Source organism: Ptychodera flava, chromosome 2 (genome assembly GCF_041260155.1).
Source record: "Ptychodera flava strain L36383 chromosome 2, AS_Pfla_20210202, whole genome shotgun sequence".
Lineage (NCBI taxonomy): Eukaryota > Metazoa > Hemichordata > Enteropneusta > Ptychoderidae > Ptychodera > Ptychodera flava.
This window is the reverse complement of record NC_091929.1, coordinates 844,755-871,822: the sequence shown is the minus strand read 5'-3', so window position 1 is coordinate 871,822 and position 27,068 is coordinate 844,755. Positions and strand designations below refer to the sequence as shown.

Genomic DNA, 27,068 nt, shown 5'->3' with positions numbered 1-27,068 from the left:
GGGTGGTTGATTTCTGTTGAGCATAATAGTGTAGTATAAACATGGAGGACAGCCATGCAGGCCACTGAGGGCAGGCCACTGAGGACAGCCATGCAGGCCACTGAGGGCAGGCCACTGAGGGCAGGCCACTGAGGATCAAAGCAAAACCGATGTAAGATTGATCAGAAGGAGACTTCAAAAAGTGTTGTCAAGGACAATCATAGTTTTATTTTTGTTCTGCTGACTTTTAAATGTCGTCTTTTTAATGCACTTTGTAATAATATCTATAGCAACTATTGATGGTGTTATATTAAATCTGGTGTCATGCAAAGTATTGATATTGTCAATGACAATACTGCACAAAGTGAACATACTTGAAAGCCCGATAAACACGCCTTTATTGCTTAGATCATACATATCTGTGTAATAGTTCTCTGTACAGGTGCAAGTATTGTACCAGAGTATTGTATGGCACTATTTCTGGAAGGTTTGCATCAGACACAGCTTCATTTCATAATTACATGTAAGTTTGTTTTGGAAATGATGACTAACTCAAGTTGTAAAACAATACAGACTACAGTCAAATTTACTCAAATGACATACTGTGTATTTATTTGCACATACTAAAAAGCTTTGAGACAATGCAATCTGAATTCTATACAATGCAAAGCAGATGTTTGCCCTGTTCTGTCAAAGTCTATTGTTTTTGGAGTCTCCATTCATGTTTATTTAAATAGTACTCAATAGTTAACAAATAAATTAAAGCCCTATGAAATCAAGAACCACAACATTTCAAATTGAACAAATTTGGAAACGTCAAAACTAGTTTCATTGTACACAACCAAAACACTACAGCTTGGCAGTATATACACATTTGTAAAAATAATTTTTTTGGAGTTTCTTTTTTTTAAAAAGGACACTTCAAAGGCTAGCATGAAGTTTACTATAAGGAATTGATTATGCCACATTAAAAATACCACAACAGTTTTCAACACTTTAAATTTTTTAGTCAAATAAGGCAACAAGTAGAATGAAATTCAAATGCTAAATCAAGGAAGGTTTTGTGGTTTACTATCTGTGTATCTGATGAACTGAATATAGTATAAGACTAAGGTAAGAACAAAAATGTGTATTATGGAATGCAGTCAAGTACTGGACTACAATATAGACCATGAGTTAACCAGTATCTTCTACTCTTCTGTCAATGTACAATAAATCCAGTAATATACTTTCAAGAAAACAAATAAGTGAAATTAAATTTGATCATTCATGCTTGAAATTTATTCGCATTGAAAGAATGCCTAGTTTTCCAAGTCATATAGACATGGCAGAAATTTTCATCATTCAGCCAGCTAAATAAGATGCATAGAAACAATGAAGTGGCCATGCATACAGGAGTATAGTGTGTAATCAAACACAGAAATTCAATGATTCACTTCAGATAGGGCAGTTTGGTTATAATACTGACTAAAAAAATACACTTCATATTCATTAGCACCAGAAAACTGATAATTTTGTCCTGTACGTGTAACAGCATTGACATACAAATAGCTTAGATTGAAATCTTTACTGGAAGACTGAGGTGACAATAAATATGTACCTTTGTTCAAAATAGTGAAAATTTTTACATCAAAAAAGTAATGACATGTGATTTACTGTCAAGGATGATATCAATAAATGCCTTCTTTAGTTATTGACATGCCTCTACCAGATTGTCATTTCTGACATAATTTAAGTGATAAAACATAACTCCATCAGTATAGGAAAAGTATCTTAGAGAATTGTGCCAAATTATATTTCAGGATGGAATTGATACATGCATGAAGGAAAGGAAATCAGAAACCATATGAATTTCTGATGACATGAAGTCATTCTTGATTCTAAGCAAACTAGTGACTTTGAGTAACTCTCAAGACATCATACAAGATTGATGAGTGAAATGAAAGTAAAGACTACAGCCTCTAAGTCATTTTATTGGAAATTCTTTCATTTCTTGCATTGTTAGTTTTTCATGGTTTATTTGAAAGCACTGAATAGAAATAATTTCGGATACTGCAATCATATTTATCTAATATGCTCCACAGCTTTCAGCATATATACATACAAACTCTTCATTTATGATTACCTTGTTTCTAACAAACTTTTAAATATTTAATAAATAACTAAGAAAATGTTCAAATTCACCAAACAGAAAAACCCATCTTCATATCTGTTCACAACATTCAAACACGATACCTTAATGCACCTCTGGAATAGAATTTCAGAAAGTTAACAATTCATTTTTATACTGAAGCTTTTGGGTCATCTGTTTAAGATAACAGAAAATATGAGATTTTTCAATCTCCAATCCATGAAAATCAAAATCATATCCAAAGGCAATAAACACAGTGAATGTTGATGTTAAATACAGATTGTTCACACACTGTCACTGACTATTGCGATTTAAAGCACAAACAATGTGAACTCAATTTTTACACCATATTGTTTATACTTTCATGTACTTTCTTATTCTACTTCCCAAAGCATATTGAGATATGCAGTATTAAGCTTAGCAACTCTGCCTGTATTGTTATTCTCAGCAAATGAATTCTGGTCTGGACAAGATTTCAAAATGTAAACAATATCAGTGCACTGGGCACACTGTGTGGACAGACTGAATAATTTGTGTGTTAGCTTGCTTTTAGGAGTTAAAAAAGAACGTTAAATTATTGTTCAAAAAAAACGTAGTGAAAAAATCATCAAAAGTTACAGCTTCTGGTCCTTCACAAAATGATGACATCACACATTTAGTCCTTCACAAAATGATGACATCACACATTTGTGGTTACATCATCCAAGGTTGGTATGTTGCTGGGTTAGGATGGCATTGGTGGCCATTTCTTTCCATTTAAACTGTTGTTACATTCAGCAATGACGCCACAGTACTATTGACAGCAACTGTTGGAATTGGCGAATCAAAATCTTCATAAAGGACACCTGTTGATATAATAAAACCAATACATCACCTACATTTCTCAAAGTCAACAAATTAATTTTCAAAGACCCTTTCTCACATTTTCCAAGTTGTTGCCAAGACAACTTGTTTTATTATTCTTACAAAGGTGCTTAAATCACTGAAATTTATATTTCAACATACTTGATATTTTCTTTTGGCAATTACTCCATTTTCGTTTAAAAGATCAAATTCCTGCGGAAAAAGAGTTCAGCCTCAGATGATACCTAACAAATCACTCAGTAAATCAGTCATGTGATCATGATGTCAAAATCTGTTGAAAATCTTACCAGCAATACAAGCTGTCATGAAACATGCCACAGTTCCTGCTATGAGAGCACGGATAGCAACTTCTGCCAAGTCTCCTTTCCTTTGAGGACACATTGGTGTAATTCCTCCAAGCTGAATACCCACAGAACCATGTTAGCAAAACCACAGAGTGCATATGTTGCAATTACTTCACCGCGTTTCTGAAAGGAAAATACAGATACAAGTATAACAATGGTGTGGTACTGCTGCGCAGTTGCTTGCTGTATGCATGTAGAAATATTGGGGCTATAATTCAGAAAACCAGAGTGTGAACACAAACTGAGAAATGGAAAATTTGAAGTTCTTAATTCTGTAACTTTTACCAAACTTTATGTTCAATTCTTTAAAATACCTGTGAACAAGTCACAGTTGATGACACAGTCCCCACTTGTTAATGGGTACTTTGTAATTACAAGTCCTCAGAGAGGATAGAGTCCTCTTCATTAATTAGGTCTGTGATAAAATACTTTGATACAGATGGCGCTCGATGGCCAAGAATGAGTTCCATGGTGGTGAAAACATAAAACCAATGTAGGCTGCCATCCTAACTGAAAAAAGTCATTAAATGAGTCAACTAGGAATTAATCAACAGGATGTTGCAAACATTTTTTCATACTATCCTAACACTAACAGATTATCACCGGTACCATATTTCATAAAGTTTGATGCAGTATTTACAACACTATGAGATCAACATCTGTATCAAGTTTCATCAAATTTGATGCAGTATTTGTGGATATATCACTCTAATTAGGAAAGTTCATTACATATGCAATAACAAATTAATTAAAATGACACTGATAAATGTCTTTTTCACTGTTAAAATTGTTGACAGACGCCGGATGCCAACGGAAAATCAACCCATTTGATAAGCTCCAAGTCGCTGACAACAGAGCTAAAAAACATAACTAAATATCATAAAAATGAATAACATGATATGGAAATCTTGTCTGGCAGCCATAAGTATCTACTGTGTGCCAAGAGACAAATACTAACATAAGTATCGAAAAAGCCTTTCATATTCTGGCGCTGTCCTTTGGAATGAACTCCCCTCATCTTTGAAAAACAGCCCAAATCTGAGATCTTTCAAGTTGCAATTGTATAAATTCCTCATGGATCGGGTGTGATTGTTCTTGCATTTGGTGTAGTGTTAGTTGTCTTTTTGTCCTAATTGCTGTTATTTTTTCTTGACCTGATTTTTTACTGGTTTGTTGCTTGTATTAGTATTTGTATTTTTTTTTTTTTCCTCTGTCATTCTGTAAATTTTTAAATGTCGACCTTGTGGAAGATCGGCCTTATTGGCCGAACATGTTATCGACAGTAAATAAAGTTAAATAAATAAATAAATAAATAAATAAATATCTACTGTGTGCCAAGAGACAAATACTAACATAAGTATCTACTGTGTGCCAAGAGACAAATACTAACATAAGTATCTACTGTGTGCCAAGAGACAAATACTAACATTGACAATAAATAGTAACATCAATCATCCTGACCACAGTTACTCTGTCTATTTTTGTACATCCATGCTCTGACTGGTACGTTTTCTTCTACAGTGATAATATGTACAAAAATATTTGTGGCTATTCCAGGGCTCAAAGTACTTTTTTTCAACCATCTGTCCACTGGACAAGTCAAATAAAAAGTACCTGTCCAAATGGCACTCACCTGAGACATAATGTCCAGAAAAGTTGAATGTCATTTTTAATTAGTTTGATAGGAAGTTTTAGACAGAACACAATGAGTGAATCCGGGAAAATTCAACAAACTCATGTCTGTACCATATGCAAATGGCGTAACAGCGCCCACGGTGTTGAGATAGCTCTGAGAATCTCCCAATCTAAGAGATTTGAGACGTGACCTTAGATAAATCAACATGGCTGCCTCCTGTAAACAGTGATTAGATATTATCGAACTTTCTTTTACTTTTTTCTGACAGGTAAATATCCAAATAATGATTTTCAAAATTTTAAAAGGTACATATATTTAAACTTATGAATATTTGCTGTAGTCAATAGGTTGAAATACTGGTTGCAGGCTGAAAAAACCTACCTGTCCACTTGGACAAGTACTTTTCAAAACTGCTTGTCCCAGGCCAAATTTCACTTGTCCGGGACAGGCAGACAGGTATTATTTCGAGCCCTGATTATTCACGAGAGTTATACAACATAGCTTGCATTCTTGTCTACAGTAGAAATTTTAAGATAACTTTTAACTAACTGTAAATTCTGGCTTCAAGCAGCACAAAAATCATGATACTAAAATGTTTTGATATGATAAAGGAGTGACTTGCACCATGGAGAATTTCTAGCTACATGCTTCCAAATATGCAATTGATATATTCATGCATCCCGTACGGTAGTATAGAAGTCTACTACATTCAAGCATTGTGATGTTGACGATTACATGCATGCCAGTGTGCAATTTCAAGTGGTCATGAGGAAATTCTGATGGTCTTTTGGTGACAATATAGGTAAGCACAGTAAAACAAACAACATTACTTATTGTGACAGTGCAAAAATGCATACTCAGATCAAGTATCATGGCATCATGAATCCACGTTTTATTGTCTCATAGTCTGACATGCACCTACTGCCTAAATAAATTGAATTAAATGAAAGATTTTTGAAAATAAAACAATGTTACGGCATGTACACATTCTATCACATTCAAAACTTCACAAACTATTTATTATACCAGTATTCAGCGCTGTAATCACTCAAAAGACAGTGAAGACATTTTCAAATTATTAATGAGAAGGTACTCAATCCAGTACATTGTATTATGTCCTTATTAAGTATCAAATCAAATCAAATCCTAAAATATACAGCAGAGTAGTGGTAATCATCACATCAGAACAACTTACTGATATTGTTTTACTTCCAGGAATGCCCCTGTTCTCCAATATTTCTGCTAATCTTGCATAGGCTACAAACTCATAATAAATGTCTTGATTCCAATGAGTTCAGCCACGAGATGGCAATCTTCCCATGGAGTTCCCATTAACCAGGCAATAGGCATGAACACATATGAACAGATTAACTGTAACATTAAAACAGAAACAACTCAGCATTATTCCCAAAGTCATGCACGTATATAATGCATATACACTGTATGTATCTACCCGTATCTACCCGGTATCTATGTATGTATAAACACAAACTGCACACCTCTAGGTATTGCTTTGGTTTCATTTTACACATTCAGGAAACTGATGATAAAATAAATTCAATACTCTCTCTAAAAGGTGTTTTTTCTAAATTATAACAACATTAAAGGAATAAGCAACATAAAGTATCTTCACATGGCAGTCTAAATGCAGTAATTGCCTGTCAATTCTTCAAATCCATGTCCATTATTTCTTTATTTCTTGTCAAGTTTGAAAAGAAAGATTCTAAATGCTGTCAATAAAACACTGCTTGCTTTGATCAGGTCTGATGCATGTTTGATCCGACAAATAATAAAACTCTCAAACTTCAAATGTGCAAATGTTATGACAATTTGCATGGACAAGTTTTATGATAAACTGAATGGTTACAGTAGACAACACCAGTAACAACTCTTGAGAAAAAGCGTCATGTTTATGCACTCTCACAGTATTTGAACAATTGGGACACAACTGTTACCTGATTTAGAGTTAACACTCAAAGAGTAGTCAAGCATTTCAATGACCATGAAATTATTAAACACAAAACATTTCAACTTGCCATCATAAATTCACAAAGATCATGGCACTGACATGTAGTCGGAGAACTGGTGCCATATTATTAACTGTTCTCATTAAGGAACATGTTGTTTCAGTTTATTTGCATCTATCTGCACCAGTGGCAACTTTACTACAGCCAGGAACACAATTGAATGCCATTTACCTCAAATGAGAGTTCTTCATATCCAACCATACCCCCTAGCCAACTTAGAACAGCATTTAGAAACTCTAGTAATGCAATGAATGCAATGAGATTGGCTGCAATATTGCCAACAAGTGAGACTGCAGTTGATGCTCCACTGGATGCTGCTTCAATTACATTTCTCTGATTCCTACAGCAACAATATAAGAAATGATCCAAATATTAGCATATAGTCAATTATTGACTGGCTGAAACAGCAGACTACGCACAGGAAAAGCAGAAATGTTTTCTACATGAGAAAATGTAGTTTGAATTTTCACAGGTTGATTCCTGCATAGTCCCTCTATCCACCGGTCTGGAATCTTAGCTGGTTTGTCTGCGACACTCCGCAATATGAACAAACAATTGACAATGTTCAACAAGCCGTGATATCAATGTCACGACCCTACGATTCTATGACAGCCACCATGAGATCGTTCAAAAACATGACGTTTGCAGGTTATTTTCAGAATATCACAAAATATTACATTTTGTTCCCTTTAGAAACACTCAACAATTTACTTTTTCATTCAATGGGTAATGTTGCCCCTCTAGATAAAGCTTCAAAGGGATGACACCTTAAGATCGCATTTACTGTGCCTGAGCGTACATGTCAAGAGTTCGCCATATTGATGCTCTATGAGAAATATGCGACTAAAATCTACACACATTTCTGCAGTCGACTTTCCTTTACTACTCAGTAAGCAGACATGGTTCCACAGAATATATCACAGAAACAATATTTAGATCATATTTGGGGGCACTGACTTGTAGCATTGCAAGAGAAAGGGTATTTCCCGGTGTGATTCAAGCCCTTACTTGTGCTTTGTCAACACACTTGAAGCGATCAACCTCGGAAATTATCACTCGCTATCATCATTTACAACGAAGAAGGATCACGAAAAACACACATCTATGTCATGATATGGTTATTTCTGTCTTGGTATCGTAGATACGGTAGATGCAGAGAACACTTTAAAGCCAAAGGCAGTGAAGATTAGAGAAAAGCATACTGGACAAACGTCTTACACAGAGATCAAACATAAGTGACGCACTGGTAGCAGACGACCGCAGCTCCTGTTGCGGTTTGGCTGTGCAGTCTATGTGATTGACACTTTTTACAATATGGGTTTCCAGACCGGTGAACAGAGGGACTGTGATTCCTGTTCAGAATTGGACTATATTACAATATTTTATTGAAGTCACTGATAATGGTACATACTTCACACATTTCCACGTTATTTTTCAGATATATTGCAAGCTATTAAAACAAAAAATTAAATACAGTCCTGACCATCACCATGGTGATGGCAGACTACCTTCATTGAAATGAAAACAGAGATGAGCTCTGCTTGAACAAGTCATCGTTGATGACACAGTCCCCGCTTGTCCATTTTGTTATAATCTTTGGTGTCTAGGTAGCTGTGGTCTAGGTAGCTGTGGAATGACATTGATGCAACGGGTGCATCAGGCCTGTGACTTGCATAATAAAGTAATCTGAGGAACGTTCAATAAAATGACTCATCTCTGCCGGTAATGACCACTGAAGGAACTTTTGATTACATCACACATAACGATGCCCTCACTGCCTCTAGTGTCATGATGGCACATACTATACACATGGTTTGGTGGAATTTTCGAAATGGTATGGGATCGGGTATGTTGTTGTAATCAGCCATTTCGGATCATAGAATGAAACACATTAATGTGCACAAGAATGCAGCAATAGTATTTTATCTTCGTATCACGTTTGAACAAAATCAGTCCATCGAGGGACAGTGACCTATGTTTATGTTTTAAAGACATAAAAAAATCACACCGAAATTGAAATCAAATGGCTGTCTATTGACCATATGGATCATAGCATAAAATTAGTAGACATGCATATGTATGCCATAGTACTTTATCTTTGTACCAAGTCTCAATCTCAACAACATTGGTTAAGGAATATTTGCATATGATTAAGCCTCAAAGATATGAAAATATCCAAAAATGACCATCTGGCAGCGATATTGGAAAAAAATGACAATCTGGCAGCAATATTGGAACGTGTCACGAAGTAAATTGACATGTATATGTATGCCGTAGTGCTTGATCTTTGTGCCAAGTTCGGACAAAATGGGTGTAATGACCTTTGAATTACGCTTCAAAGACATGCAAAATTCCAACAAAATGACAGTTCTGCAGCCATATTGGATCCTATAACAAGGTTAATTGATACATGCATATGTATGCCATAGTGCTTTGCCTTTGTGCCAAGTTTGAACAAAATCAGTTCAAGGATGTTTGAGTTATGGTTCAAAGACATGAAAAAATCGCAAAAAAATGGCCGCCTCACGCCCATATTGGATCGTATCGCAATAGTGTTATGCCTTTGTGCCAAGTTTGAACAGAATCGGTTCAAGGATGTTTGAGTTATGGTTCAAAGACATGAAAAAATCGCAAACAAAATGGCCGCCTCGCGGCCATGTTTGGATCGTATCGCAAAATAATTTGACATGCACATGTAGGCCATAGTGTTATGCCTTTGTGCCAAGTTTGAACAGAATCGGTTCAAGGATGTCTGAGTTATGGTCCAAAGACATGAAAAATCGCAACAAAATGGCCGCCTCGCGCCCGTATTGGATCGTATCGCGAAATAATTTGACATGGATATGAAAGCTATAGTGTTATGCCTTTGTGCCAAGTTTGAACAGAATCTGCTCAAGGATGTCTGAGTTATGGTCCAAAGACATGAAAAATCGCAACAAAATGGCCGCCTCGCGGCCATATTGGATCGTATCACAAATAAATCGACGTGCATCTGTAGGTCATAGTGCTATGCCTTTGTGCCAAGTTTGAACGAAATTGGTTTAGCAGTGTCTGAGAAACAGTTGATGACGGACGGACGACGGACGGACGGACGGACGGACGGACGCACAGACGGACCCAATCTATAAGTCCCCGCCGGACTTCGTCCGCGGGGACTAATTAAAACAATGCAAAGTAATTAAACTCCTTAACAAGATGACTGTGATGTTTTGTAATTATTAATGAGTGTCTGCTACACTCAAGTCAATGTAATTTGACAGCCTTTACAACATTGTGTAATTTGGTAGCCTTTACAACATTGTTGTGGCAGTCAAATGACAAAATGGATCGAAAGTATAACAATGATATGAATATCAATATTTTCACACATATGATCACTGTGAAGCATTTTCAGAAAATTTCAATCACGCAAATGAATCAATTGGTTATTCATACTGACAAGCCAACCTGAAAAAGATGAAACCTTTCACTCACACACACACACGTTATGATAATGTACAGTAGACTGTAAATAAGTATGACTTACTCTTTCTCCATGCGTTTTATCACCTGTTCCTGACTCATGTAATTGGAATGTTCAATTTCTGGATAGAAAAGCTTTGCAATGGCCAACGCTGCAGGAGCTGACATAACAGATGCTGATATAAGATGTGATGAACTGATACCAAATGCAATGTAAGCACCAAGTACACTGCCAGCAATGGTAGCAAAACCACCTGTCATCACAGCATGTAGTTCAGATTTGGTCATGTCCTTCAAGAATGGTTTGATCAACAATGGCGCTTCAGTCTGTGAATAGAAAACATTTTCCTCAGTTGTCACCTTACAAATTGTATTACTATTCAGATATTGAATCAACACAATATCAATTGAAACTGTTAATCAACTTATACTACCATTCTATTAGATATTTTCTTCAGAAAAATAATCATTTATTTAAATGACGTAATTTTTGCAGATTCGATTGTCAATGACAATACCTTATCAATATTCTGCATGAATTCTGTAAGCATTGACAGATGAAGTGAATTTAAACAAAAAAGTTGTTTTCTTCCGTAAGAGTGGTAGGAAGTCAACTCTAGAAAAATGGCACTTTCATTTTTGGTAATAACCGATGTAGTTACCTATTGCAAATATCTAGGGCTGTTAGTATCATCTATGAATGTTTGGTCAAAAGCAGTTTCAACTCTTGCTAGCCAAGCAAACAAAGCAATGAACAGTTCGTTGCCACTCTAAATTTGGAGGGTCGTTCGCGCAATCGCAGATTGTACGACCTCGTGAACTTTGATACGCGCATGCCTATTCAATCCCAATTACGTCACACAGATTACAGCGGGAATCAACTATTTAACTGTTCTCACTCGGAAATGGACGGTGACCGGCCACAGTGCAGCCGGGCAAGTGCATAATGCCGGGACCGATCACTTAGCGAAGATAAATAGGTTGTTTTGCCGTACAGTTTCCTCTGTGTTCATAACTGAGCGCTAATTCATTGGTGAATTCCCGGGGATAATTCATTGGTATTATCATTGTATGTACTAAATGATGAAGTTTCGGAATGCGAATTAAGTTGAACTTGAAGGCGACGTGCAAAGTAACTGATTTTACTCCATGCCCAATGTGTCTAGGTCGGTTCTGAATGTGTGACATACACGTGTTTGACTAGTTATAGCAGTGTATCTGTATTAAAACATGTATCTCTGAAGCTTCAACATATTATTACGATGTGGTTTAACTACGGAACTCTTTTTCATGCCCTGGCCGAGAATAGATACTGGCCGAGAACAGGCGGAGGGAGTGTATAGGGACAGTGGAAAGTACGAAGTCAATGTCAGCCCCTACCCACGTACTCACAGTTGCGAGTGTAGTGATACGTACCGGCCGCCGCGTACTACGCATAGAATACTTATTCTGTGCACGTACTACCCTAGCGGCCGTACGTATCACTACACTCGCAACTGTGCACGTACTACCCTAGTGGTGGGGTATTTGGAAATAATCTTATGAAGTTTGTCAAATGCATCAACCCCGGGAAAGACAACTTTGAAACATTCAGTCAATAAACATAGCTCTTTAACGAAAATCTGCACTTCCAAAGTCTTTGAGCTATCCACAGTTCGGCGTTCATCAATTTCGCTGGCTTGACCAGGCTAAACGAATACAATTTGGAAGGGTAACCAATTTCAAAAATGTCCCCAACGTCCCCCGTCAACGTAGCTCAATGAAACTGCCATCCTTTGTTCATCTATATTATATAACTCGAATGATATTGCTCACAAACACATAAGTCGCGCGAAAATGGGACTTTTTTGAACTGCAGGTGCTTGACCTGTCACTGCCAATACTGAAACATTGAGGTGACGATCGCACTAGTCAAACAGAAAGCTTGAAAAGTTGGCAAATTACTATTTACCATGCTCTCTTGCTGCCATGATGTTGTAGTGAGTTAGTCACGAGGTTAACATGATCGATTTTTTCCTAACTTGGCCTTGCATAGCGTATTAGCCGATGTCCCAAAGCTAACACGAAGACTTTGAAGTCAGTGATGTAATCGAGTTGAGATCTGGGCAAGCGCAGTCGTTCGAAACGACCCTCCAAATTAAGAGTGGCAACGAACTGATGAATGCTGGTGGAAAATTTGACATTTTTTCTCATAAAGTTCATTTCAGACTGTTGGATTTGATGATTGTACCAATTCTGACTTATGGTGCAGAAATCTGGGGATTCCAATACTATGACAGTATTGAAAAGATTCAAAGAAAATGGTGCAGACGACTACTGGCAGTTCCAGATAATACTCTTAATGAAGCAGTCATAGGGGAATGTGACATTTGGCGATATTTTCACATACTTTACAAAAATGTATCAGATACTGGCTAAAGCTTATTGAAATGCCTACAAATAGACTCCCTAGACATGCATACAATATGTTAAGAAATCTAGACAACCTAGGAGGCATACATGGGTCACTTCAATTAAAAATATTCTTTATTCATACGGGTTTGGTTATGCCTGGATTGTCCAGGAAGTTTTTCATTCCAGGGTTGTTGATATTTGTAAACAACAATGGTCATTCAATGCAACAGGCAAACGTAAATTACGTACATACTGCACATTTAAAGGTCTTCCTGAACCTGACAAGTATTTTACTTTGACTTGTAATGTAAAATTTATACACGCACTAGCTCGCTTTTGATGCCCGTCTTTCCCTCTAGAGATAGAAGTAGGACACCATCAAGGAATTGAACCGAAACGTAGGTTTTGTAAGCTTTGTAACTCTGGCAACGTAGAGGATGAGTATCACTTTTTTATAATTTGTTCACTTTATGGCAGTATTAGAATTTAGTTATTACCATCAAGTACTTTTCTTGATCCAAATTATGACAAATTCAAAAGGCTGATGAGTTCTACAGATTCCAAAGTATTATTGAATATTTGTATATTTAAAAAGCCATGGCTGTGAGAACAGCAGCCATTTGCAACTCTTAGTATGAATAATCTTTAACTTTTTATGTATTTTGTAAATACTGTATCATTTATTTCATGTTTGTATTTGCGTGATGGATTACTTTATTGAGAACTGGGTATTCTCCTTGCATTTGGGTCTGAGGCCTTGAAACGCAATAAATTACTACTACAGTATCAGTTTTTCCCCTGGGTTCCAAAATATTGTAGCAAATTTGGCTAGGGGCCCTAAAAAAATATTCACCAAACCAGATATTCAATTAGCTAAGCCGATATCACTGATAGAAAATGAGATCATTTCTCTCTAATGACATCATTTCTCTCTAATTAATATGCAAAAATAAAAACCCTGTTAGTGCTACTAAGGATACTAAGTCACACCACTTATGGTTCAGATTACAATGTCACACCAATTTATGGTTCAGATTACAATCAGACACACATACAACATAAAATTTGTCCAAATTTTAAGTGATACTTGTCCAAAATTAGGCGTATGCGATGCAGCTATATTTAGTAATAAATCTGTAATTGCTATCAGTGCTGTACTGTTCATATCGCTATAGACAACGGCGCGAAACCTGCTTCAGCATACCAGTTTTTCAAACGAATCAGATATCCATTTTCATAGCAGTTCAAAAGTAAAATACTCTCAGACTTGAGAAATATGTGCATTTTAGACTTGCGATACATTTGCTTTACGCTTGAATTTAGCATGGAGCTTTGGTAGCTCCATGAATTTAGCAAGCGATGCTCGGACAGCGTACAGCGTATTGATGACACTTGGGCAGGGGTCATCACCAAAAACGTCACATCACAATACATTGAAAATTCTTGCGAATTCATCTTTAAGGAAGCCAATTCACACAAGTTTCTAATGTCAGTAAAGATATTTTCTTGTTGGCAGCAATACACCACGAACATTTTCGCTGTTCAGGAGTGCCTTACTCGCTCTACGTTGTAAACTTTTCAAATTCACGGTAGACTTTCTTACTCTGATCATAATCTTTCTTTCCATTTCATAGCTTTACTTGCACTTAGAACCTGCGTTAGGGGTGGTTTCTCCCCCATATTGGTGGAGCTGCCTAAGTAAAAAGGAAAGTTTGCCGTTTTTTGCTTTCCTTTTGCTTTCCTTCAGTGTTGATGACGACCGTCACTGTACTGCACAGTGCACAGAGTAATCTGTAGACACATTGCGGGTAGTCCAACCCAAAACTTAGTAACATTTTAGTCAAATAGTCATGGTAAACATATGGGTACTTTTGGTTTGTGAGCAATTTTGTTACAATTTTATTCATTACTGTATGTGTTACAAATAGGATCTCCTGAATCATAAGGTCAGGGATGCACAGAGATAAAGTATTACCTCTCAAGTTGAATGCAGGACAGTGCGCGGACAGACAAAGTGATGATGTCATAGTGCAATTTTCGATTTGCAAGTTTGGCTAATTTTTGCCGAAATCTTCTTGCCAAACGCTACTTTTTTCTCACATTTGCGATTTGGCGAGCGGGCAGCGGAAACACTGCAGTATACTACTACTCCTCAAGACTCTAAGTGTTTATAAATGTCTGTTCATTGAACATTTCTAAACAACTTGGAAAAGACAAAAACAACAGTTGGCTTTGTGATACACAAATATCATAAATAATTTTTATTCAATCATGCTGATCCTAATCGAGAAATCATTTTGTCCTTTCATCGTTTCCCTCAACATCGAACACCATATTCTACTGAAAATACAAATATACAAAATTTGTTTGAAATAAAACCAAACACCATTTTCTGTTTTCTCCACAGCAAGAAGGTTCATTTTTAAGGCTTTTTGCTACCAGTGATAAACACACAGCAATATTATTGAAATCATTCATACAATGACCAGACAATAAAAGCTGTCATTCTTGGCATTGTTAGGGCATTCTTTAATGCTCATGATGTGACTGACCTGTCCAATGAATATATTACCAGCAGCATTGAGAGATTCAGTAGCCGATGTTTTCATGGTGACTTGCATAATCCAGGCAATTTTACTGATGAGAAACTGCATGACATTCCAGTAATACAGAATGGAAATAACGCAACTGAAATAGATGACCACTGGCAGAACCTGCAATTCAATAATAAAGAAATGAATTGAGATCAGGGGACATATTATGTAAAATGACAGAAATGGTGTTTCTTCAGTTGAAATGTCACATAATATGAATGATTATAAAATGAATGTGTTTACATGAATATTTCCATATTTATGCACACAGTGAAATAATAGCAGAGCCGCAAAAAATATGGATTAAAAATTATTCTTGTAATGAGGAGGTGATAAATTAGTAATCGTATAACCCTTTTCCTGCTAGACAGTATCACTTCCACATCAGCCAAGTCAGTAAAAAGCGGTATTGAGCCAAAACATCACGTATTTTCACCCACTTGGCTTGGTCTGTCATGGCATCTTTAGTCCATAAAATCAAGTTTACAGTATTTATGTTCTCAACAGCTTTCAAATGTATAGTATTATGTTGAAATACACCATATGGAATATGTTGTATTTCATTAACTTTAACCATCTTGACCTGGTGGTGAAATACGGACTTGGCAGGAAAACGGTTAAATTACATAGAGCAGAAATCATAAACTTGACGACAGGACTCACAGTATTGAGTAGCAACAATTGACTGAATTATCAGACAGTTTGTTATCTGGCAGCATAAGGCTGCGTTCACAAAAACGGTTAGGGGGGGCTGGAGGAATTCAGGGGGGATTCGAAAATTTTTGGGGTAGTAGGGGGGGGGGGGGCCTTGAAAATTTTGCTCTACTGTAGGGGGGGGGGACTTGAAAATTTTTGCTTTCAAATTCCTTTTGTGTTTACATTTTCCATTTCCAAGGTTTGTAGGTAATTCAATGAAAAATGAATACCATTTTTATGTCATCAAAATGTTGTAATGTTAGTAATAATTTAACAAAATCTAGAACCATTTTGTCACATTTCATGACTTTTATCTCGAAAAATCTTACGTGTGATTTGTCGTTAAAACAAAACTTGAGCCAAGTAACAGGGCAGAAGCTGCAACTGTTAATGATTTCTGCAATATTTCTATGCAATACAACTATAGTTTCTTGCTGTCTCCCTACAGCATGCTAAAACACACAATATTCAGTTTGTCAACAAAGCCTGTAAATATATAAATACAAATATGTATTTGGTGATAATTTAATCGGAGTCCAGACAGTCAGTTGTAACTGATACAAATGCATGGTACACATACATAGGCTGTGATAGCAAGCTGAATACTAGACAATTCAACATGCTGTAGGGAGTAGAACAAGAACGCAGTTGTAAAACTGAACAAAAATATTGCCAAAATTATCAAAGTTAATACAACTACTGCCTATGGGTAGTGTCACTATCATTAATGCCCTGCTACTGCAGTGTCACTGTCACTGCATACCTGAGCAGTGATAGAGATGGCTCTGACTCGGATGTACATGGTAGTTGAAGAAGAGTTTGGGTCAAATGACGGTCATGACAGTGAAACATACTTGTACACAAGATCAGGCCAGAGAGCAACACATGGAAGAACACATAGAAATTTTTGAATTCTGGCATATTAGAATAATCAAATATAAAGAAAAAAGATAGGGTCACCATGCTTGATTTTCTAAATTTTCACATTCTTGTTATAAAATGACACAGAAGTAAAACTTTGAACAGTAAAGACCAAAAGAAATACCGCAATTATACGGTGTCGCTCACATTTGATCAGAATTGGTACATACCAGTATGGGTACCAAAGATCAACAATAAATGTTGTTTCTATTTGTTCAGTGCAGGAAAATTCTACGTTGATGTTATGACAATAATTTCTGCACAGTACAACCAGAAAAACAACAAGAATGACAGAAGTTTGACATACTGCTACAGAGAAATTGATGTTTTGATCAAAAAAGGGCAAAAATTGTCCTAAAAACACAAATATTGAAATTTCACCACATTTTTTGCAAACAGCTTCTCAGCTTGTCAAAAGATGATCTGCAACATTTCACGAAATCTATCAGAAATATAAATCACTGGCCATAAGTAGTTACAGCACACAATCTTATTTGCGCTAGTGATATGGATGTACATTGTATCTCAGACAGCGTCTAACTAAAAAAAATTATAAATCTGAAAATTTACTCAGTAAAAAATATTAGCACAGCTTTTCTCATTTGGAAAAATTTTTTTTAGAAATTTACAGTTGTAAAAAAAAATGTTCACAATTTCATTGAGGCCACCCCCTCCCAAGATCTAATGGTCTGTCCCTTAGTTTGAGCAGGTCTGTTAATATGTAACAGTTCATAAACAATGACAGGAAATGACTAGAGGTCAGTGGAGTATCCTGTTTCAGCCATTGGCATGCGACCACTCATGAACATTTGCAGAATTTCCCTTTTCTTACCTCATTTGCACATTTTTGACACTGATGTGTTCATTTGAACAAATTCACATCTCAACCCCTACATCTACCTGTACACCAAATACTGAGATGGTAGCTTTGGCGGTATGGGAGCCTTTGTGTGTGACGGACATACATCCGCACATACCCACAAATATACAGACACAGACGCCACTGAGACTCATCATATAAGCTCTTTTTGGTACATGTATTTATATATAAAACCAAATATGAGCTAAAATATGTGACCAAATGGAATTATTTATTTGACCAAATTTGCAATTATTACACCCAAAATTTCAGAGATTAAAACATTTATTTGATGAATATTTTAACCTTCTAATTCATATAATTGTCTTGTAGTTTTGAAACAATTTTTGATAGGTCATTGTGCAATATGGCAATAAGCCAGAATTCACAATTTGCCTACTCTCTCATGATTGTGGTTTTGTGTGCTCTTCAGCAGGAACGATTGACCTAGCCAGAGTTGGATTAACTCAAGTTGGCTTTTAGACCAATAAATCTAAAAATTCACTGATGCATTTAAAGAACTTGCCTTGAGAATATGACTATACAAAGTGAGCAAACGCGCAATACATGTTTATTTTTTCTACGCTCACATCCTTTACAAATGTGCAGCCTGTGATAGTTGGGGGGGGGGGAGACTTGAAAAATTTTGACCATGTGGGGGGGGGGGGCATTTGAAAATTTTTTAGGGTACTTGGGGGGGATCTGAAACCAGAAAAACAAGAATGACAAAACCAAGTAAGGTCTGCAACTTAGGTACTGACATAAACTTTAGAAACATGCATACCAATTTCTATAGCAATGGGACAAGCAGATCCTACATACATAAGCAAATGTCAACAAAAAAATTAGCTAGAGAAGCTTGACAAAAAGATAAGGTTGGACATGGGGGAAAAAGTGGGAAAAATATAAAAGGGATCTTTTAAAAGGAATGCTACCTCATCAATCTTCTATCCCCTACCCCCTCCTGAATATCAAATGTTCCGCCCCTTGGTCGACCATGTTTACATAAGACCAGCTGGCAGTATATTTACAACTTGGGGATGTTTTAATTAATGCTATGAGTGCTATCATTCAAATATAAACAGCACTTAAATCAGTTACAGATAGTGAAATTGTTCCACTGGGGGGGGGGGGGGATTATGACATCTGGAATTATCCTGGATCCAAATTTCTCATCAGTTCTTGTGTGTCTTACATGCAAAAATTGCAAAAATTGGTTTGCAATGAAAAAATTTACCTCAGCTTTGTTTTCTGGATCAAATTTTACTACAAATTGATATTAAATATGACAAAATTATGTTTACAGCCTTCGAAACTGTCTCACAACAAATCCTTGGTTGGTGTAGGTCATTTAAGGTCACAAAAGAAAATTACCTAAAATATAACTATTTGGGGGTTTCCCAACACTTTGAGCAGAAAATTTATCTAATAACATCCCTCGGGACTTTTGTACCAAATTACAAAGCTATCAGACACAAGTAATTTTGAGAACAAGTTTTCTTGACCAAATATACAAAATTGTCTTAAAAATACAAATTTGTATATTTCAGACAACTTCCACATATCTGACTATTGTCATCCCTGGACATCTGTACACCAAATATAAAAGCCGTCTGTCCAGGGGCTTTAAAATGAAAATATTTTTTAACGATTTTTTGACCAAAAATGACAAAAATTGCCCCAAAACAGTAATATTTCCAATTTTGTCGTAATTTCAACAATCCAAATGTGAGAGCAATTTGGCTAGCGGTTTCAGAGAAGAAGAAATTTTACTTCAAATGAGAAAAATAACCAAAAAATTCAGCAAAAATATAAAATTCAAGATATCTTTACAACATTCATCAAACTGATTTTGACCAACCTTAGTAACCTGTATACCAAATATCAAAGCTATCAGATTAGTTATTCTTGAATAAAAAAATTTTGACCAAAAATTCGGAAAATTGCCCCAAAATTACAAATATGAAAATTTCAATTCAATTTGTATACACTTGACTGAGGTCATCCAGAGAACATGTATACCAACTTTCAAAGCAATCAGATGAGTGGTTTAAGAGTTAAACATTTTTTGACTAAAAACTGAAAAAATTACCTGAAAAATAGAAACATGCAAATTTCATCCCAAATTTTATACACCTACTTTAGAATACCTAAAGGAACCTGCACACCAAGTTTCAACCCTCTGACCAACGGTTACAGAGTTTTAGCAATTTGCACGGTTTTTTTCCTTTTTTTTCTCCCTCATTTGCATATTTTTGACACTGACAAGTTCATTTGAACAAATTCACATTACCACCCCAAGGTGCACCTGTACACCAATACTAAGACAGTAGTTTCTGCCGTTTAGCTGTTTTTGACGTGGACAGACATACATACATACATACGTACTTACATACATACATACAGACATGCAAATCCAAATGTGAGCTAAAAAATAAGATTTCAATCGAGATTGCTCAAGCCCCCAAATTTTGCGTCAGCTGTGAACCCCCTTCTAGCCAGGACCAAACTGTGTTGGCCTAAGGATGACGCAGCATGTCCACATTGGTTATTTTACGTTGGCCCGGGCCCAGCAACGGTGCTATACCGCCGCAAAGTGGTCAATCTGAGCTAAGCAATTATTTAAAACTTTGCCACATTGTTACAAACTGGATGACTGGCAACTTTCACAGTGTACCTAAAGCAATGATGTTGAAAAATTGAAAACATGAAGTTCACTACCACACTATCAGTCTACATCACTGTTCCAGTCAAAGCAATGTATCAATGAGAACTGTAAATGTGGGTCTATATATATTTGAAGTCTCCAAAGATACCACAGAGTAAGAACAATTCTCTGATGATGCAAGATCAGGTATTGCAATTGGTGGAAATAACTGTCTCAGTGCTTAATTCTAAAAAGGAAATGGTAGAATAGAACAGAAGATGTTGAAATGAGGGAAATTATACACTCAGTGGCTGGGATATGGTTTGGCTAAATTTATTCTTTTGTAACAGAAAGTGAATTAATAGAAATTTCGACACAGAAAATATCTGAAAATTAGAAATTCAAGTTCAACTATTGGAAAGAAGAACATGAATGTACATATTTGGATTGTTAATGGGCATTGAACAGAAAACTTATCAAATCAAATTGGAATTGTGAAAGGTAGTTTGCTTGCAAGAGTTTAACATAACTGGACATAACATCAATGTTCAATGTTCTGTAAGTCAGTCTAGTCATTGTACAATTTACCTCCCTGAGAGAACAAAGCTCAGCTTCTAAAATGAAAAATGTCATCATTGATTCCTTACCTTGAATGCAAAGAAGTGATTGATGTACAGATCTCCAAACAAGAACCTTGAGCCAGCATCTGTGTATTCCAGAAATATTTGGCACTGGTCTCCAAGCCACTTGAAGGCGTCATAGCCAGCCTTAGTGCGTAGTATAAATAAACCCAATAAAAACTGCAGAGCTAAACCCCACAATACTGGACGCCATTTCACCTGTTGAGTAACCAGTTACATTCTAATCAAATGATAAATACTGCAATGTTTATAGTTTTATCCTGGTAACTTTCCCTACAGTTTATCTTGATCACTTTTCCTTACAGTGGAAAAGCACAAACACAAATCTGCCTTGTACTGTATGGTAGAGTCAATTCACTAAATGGACATGCTATTCTCCCTATAGCAACAACTTGTCATGTACCAGTATACCAATCTTGGTACATACAATATAAAACCTTATCACTTGTTTGGTGAAACCACATTATATTTAAAACAGAGCGACAACACATGGAACTAAACAAAGGCTGAGATTGATTGAGACATTACCTGCAATGGTGCTTTGGAAAAGATGAAACAGAAGACGACAAAAAAGACAAGTCCAACTACAGAAATCATCTGTTCAGGGTTATCCTTGCCATAGATCACCAAAAACACTATCAAAGCAATTAGTAACGCAAGGTAGACAAACCTGGGGATAAAAATAAAATCAAAACATACCTCATGAAATTCATAATCAAAGACGGGTGCACTAATGCCAAGTAGAGCCAAGACAGTGGTAACTGTATTCTTTTTTAGGGTACACACTAGCTGGCATTATCCTAGCAAATCAGTGAAATTCAGTTAGGTACCTTTGCTTGTAAAAAACTCTCTGTTTGCCATCCACCGGTTTGACAGGATGATGGGTGCTTGGTTAAGCGGGAATGATTAAGAATTTTTGTTGAATGTTTTATTCTATTACAGAAAGTCAACAAAAACACTCAAGAAGCAGTAACACATATGAATATTGACAAAACTGAACTGGTAAAAGCGAAAAACCTTCAAGTTGGTAGTGATTCTTCTTATCTATACAAACAAAATACAAAGTACTTAATATGAATAGTTCTGGCTCTTATAGATACCAGGGTTTTACATCACTTTTAACTTTTGAGAGTCCCTGGGACTCCTGGTGTTAGAAAATGGGAGTCCTACATCAAAATATGGGGGTCCAATTTATTTCACAAAAATGTTTTATAGTTTATCAATGCCATGGTCTTCACTGTGTTCAATTAGTATTAATTTGCATACACAGAGACAACAAGGTTCCATATTGTACGTGGAGGGGTAACTATTGTGCAACACATGCACACAACTATAGGGCATATTCAACTGACTCTGTATAGTTTGAACCGCCTGTATAACTATAATGAAGAGTTGAAGACAAAAACACATTTCACTAACCTTTTTATCGATTAATTTTGGTGTTTGACCCAACTTACATTAGTTTAATTCACGTACGCGTGTGTAACTATCTGTGGCTTATCGAGTCACGGACTCGTACTACCATACATACTAGTCAATCCGTTCGCCAAGTTTGATCACATTTTTTGACAAGCACGCCACAAAATCCGCCACAAAATGGAAAGAAACCACTAAGTATCGAGAAAAAAGTTTCATGTCCGGTTTATTTCAGTTAAAAAAATGCGTAACACGTAGGAAATGTCTCGCAATGTCAACAGTTCAGAACAACTACATTTCATTTACAAACCGGGTCGACTGTTATGGCCGTCTCGCTTCAGGACGGCCGGAGGTCAAATATCAACAGTTTAAAGGGGCTTTTTGGCAGTCAAACGCTTGAAAATTCACAAAATACACTTCAATTTAACCGAATCCTTACAAATTTCTCAATCTTGCATGTTTTGGACTTCGAAAACCTTAACCTCGGGTTCCATGTCGAGAGTTAGGCATCACACAGTGCCGCCATCTTGGCCGCCGATACGTTCGAAGTTCACTATCGCGATCGATTTGGTCACCAAATCGCGTCATTTTTCCATAAAATATTCTCAAAAAAACTGTAAAATCTATCATTTCTATCACCCAGAGGGCAGTAGCTTGGCATAATATAGTTGTCTTCCGTGTCTACGGCATGGTAAAGCTTTCAAAACGTACGTACGTGTTTCGTTCAATGCACTGTAGCCGTATCCGCGTACGGGTGAAACTGCAGACCTGATTAAATATTCATGAAAACCGCTGACCTCTTTTGAAGAAAGTTCGCATAAATTACTGGAATTTTCGATTGTTAGGCTGCATGATGTCATTATTTTAGTCCTTATATGGTACTAAACTGGGTTCAAAGGGTCAGGAATACCCTCCTTCTGGCTGAGTTCGGCAATGCATAGCTAAGTTAGGCATAAGCATAGAACGCAATCACTGTCGGTTTATATACCGACGTGGCGCTGAGAGCGAGAATGCCGTGTCGGTTTATAAACCGACGCGGCACTTTAAGGTTAAAGTACGGGGTCGGTAAGGTTTACTGGGATGTGTTTTACGTGTTCAGCAGCTTCGCAAGGTGTACACCAGCAACAGATATTGCTGCGTCCCAAGGGACGCGTGGTTTAGTTTTTGAGGGGTCCTGCGTCCGGTTTTTATGCGTAAAGGACGCAGAAATGCGCGTCATGTAAAACCCTGGATACAAACATTTCCTGTTGGTAGAGATTGTTATTATGATCCCAATAAAACCAGGATTTAACACCGACACGCAACTTACCATTTAATAATGTACCAGTATTTATTTAGCAGTTTAACCATAGGTGCTATGCATTCATCATACACTTGCTCACCAAAGTTATCCCGTAACAGCACATACAGTATATAGAGCAATACCAATGCTGTCATCACAACCAATGCCAAGGCTTTCTTGAAATTATAATAGCAGGCATATATCAAGTATGCAAATAAAGGGCATTAATATTCCATAGATGATATAATGGATCACTTTTCTCTGTTCCATGTAATATGAATCCAAAGCTTGACCAATATCTCGCATACACTGAAAAAAAATGAAAAATTAGAAAGTCACATTATGGAATATGCAACCAAATGGTAAACATTTGGGAGACTGTAAAGTATTTATGATACCTACAATTTACACTGTTTCCTATAAATTTATCAAAAGTGTGCTTATTATCCAGACTAAATTGTGTGGTATTAAATACATAACTTGTGTGGAAAATATTCATATCTAAGTATTTGCATGTTAGTGATATTGCAGTCTGGAAGTTAGACTTTCACAGAGATATACCAAAGGAATAATGGTAAATCACTCAATGAGCTAGACTATGAGTTTGGGTTTTGTGTGGCGTACTTGATGTACTGCTGGAAACATACATGTATGGAAGTTAACACTGCCTTGCATGCCGTAAATTGGCCATCTATGACTATCACTACTCAGATAAAAGTAGATGTGTTTACACTGTCATTAAGATTACAAACCTTTGTTACAACATTGTCTTTAGGTTCTTCACCATTTTCAATGGCTGGTGGTGAATCAGTCTTGTATGGATAATCTGAATTAGGTGGAAAATCAGCTTGACTTCCTGTCGATTTTTTAGGGGAACCAGGATGCATGTTAGTCATTGGAATGCCATCATACTCTTCATTCTGAGTAAACAAAAAAGAGACCTCAGATAGAAGTCAAATTGTTGCTGGATTCCTTTCCAGTTATATTTAATCTTACAGGCAGTGTGAGTTATCTGAATCTAGGCATGGTTTCACAATGCTATAGTTGAAAGCAAGGTTTCAATACATTCTACATCTTACAGTTATATTGAAAATCTTTTATTATAAAAACGTCAATAAATTGACCACACTTTCAATCTACCTATACCATTTGTGAAATTTCTACTTGCTGGACAGTTTAGTGGTTATGCAGTCCCTACCAAGTGGTTATCATAAAAGAAACAAAGCGACACAGATGCACACTAGACAGTTTGAAAGCTTGTCTTTACCAAGCTTTATGATACAAAATATTGCATAACTGCTAGTTCCAATGTCACATAAAATGACATAAAATGGAACTGAAAAGCAAGTACATGTGATGACACATTGATGACTGACTCTTCAAAAACATTATTTTAAACTTTTTCAAGTCCATTTTAACTCCTTCATGGCTAATATTGTAAATGTATCATTTGTTTGATCTGTAATCAACAATGAAAGTGACCAGTCCCTTGATAAAGGTAGCGCTGTAGTAATAGCCAAGTATCACTTCACTGCACATGTTATATGCATACTTGATTATTTTGTTAAGATTTTGGAATGCAAGAAAATGCTTCTGAACCCTGGTACCATTTTTGGGGGTCCCATGATATAATTGCTAAGATAAAGATTGAATGTTAGTCACATGACAAACAACAGTTCATTCATAGCTTAAAGCTGGTTTTCAATTCAATGAAGCCTTACACTATGCAAACCCATATGTCAACAGTTCACTGCTCTCTGAGATTACCTAGTGACCGATGGTATGCTGTCTCTCATTAATACAGCATTGAATGATTTATTTCCTGTGTGTGACATGAACTCACTTTCATTGAAGTAGGTCAAGTAATTGTGCTAACTTCTACTACAGTCTAAAACCACGCCACATACCCGGACCACATGTAATATTAATTTATGAAAAATACAATTGTAGCTCTATGTGTAACAACAGCGGTAATATAATGGAATAGTTGATCTCTGATGAAGTAAGTCTTGAGCAGCTAGCTGGCCATCATAACACACTTGACTGAAATTTAATCTTCACTGAAATGAAATAGATATTCTGTAATATCTTCAATGTGTGACCACCTTCAAGTATATTTACCAGTACAATGGTAAAATTAATATCAACACAACATACAGACATATACACGTACTGCTTTGTGTGGAAGCATAAAAAAACTACTAACAAATGTTGCTCACCATGTCAGCCAGATTAACTTTATGATATGCTTTACCATTCATCATGATTTCCTATATAAATTTCCATTCAAATATCATGAGATGTTGTACCGGTACACATCGGTAAAGGAATCCACATTGAAATGGAGAAAGCACATGGTTTTCAGTATGCTAATTGCTGGCATAAGCATTAAAAGCCCCCTAGGTTACCTGATAATGTAAAGACTACCTAAGCTTGCAGAAAACATATTTTTTATCTGCATATTGATTGGTTGTATTTTATTTTTTACTCATTTAAATAGTAGTCGGTCCAGAGACGACAACATTAAAACACAGAGCCATTTACTTGTACTTGTACATGTAGGTTCAATATTACAGCACTGTGTGCCAACTGTAAATTGTACACTATTTTAACATGCATCGTGTGAATAATTTAGTAGTTTGTTTCCTTCTAAAGCTCATAATAGTGTTTCATAAAATCTTAACTTGCACACGGTGTTTTCCTTCTGACTGCCATCCAATATGTTGTCTTGTTGTGTTCAATACCATTACCAATGTTCTTATGTTCCATTTCTACATGACTACTGAAAAGTTACAGACCTCAAAAATTACATCTAATCTATTTGCTATCATATTCTACCAACAGCTATGCATTGCAAACAGTTAGGCTTTGTTAAAGATTTCCTTTCATTAATCAATGACTGAATTAGACTGTACACATATTTTATGCCGTCATTATGTCAAGTTTTCTCCCTTTCAGCTTCAAGATTTTCAAGAAAGTCATCTGATTTTACATGTACATTATAAGTGGCCCCTGTACAGCTGTACCCGATCTAATTACTGACCACAGCAGTAGAATGGGTGTAATAATTTCAACCCTCTGTCTACGGAGAATACAATGCCTTCAACACTAGAGGGCATAATACAATTTTACAAAATTGTTCAGTCAACACATGCCCTAAGCAAAAATAATTTCC

General features: G+C 36.3%; 1 protein-coding gene across 1 annotated transcript; it reads right to left on the bottom strand.

Moving 5' to 3' along the window:
• Nucleotides 1–353: 353 nt before the first annotated feature.
• LOC139151200 (solute carrier family 28 member 3-like) lies at nt 354–26,268 on the bottom strand. Its single transcript, XM_070723813.1, is given in 13 exon segments — nt 354–2,955; nt 3,262–3,390; nt 3,393–3,441; nt 6,150–6,223; nt 6,226–6,325; nt 7,153–7,321; nt 10,508–10,770; nt 15,390–15,551; nt 21,202–21,393; nt 21,724–21,865; nt 23,921–24,202; nt 24,646–24,813; nt 26,113–26,268. Coding segments are annotated over 11 exon segments (1,497 nt in total). The 5' UTR covers nt 24,049–24,202; nt 24,646–24,813; nt 26,113–26,268; the 3' UTR covers nt 354–2,866.
• Between the last annotated feature and the right edge of the window lie 800 nt (nt 26,269–27,068).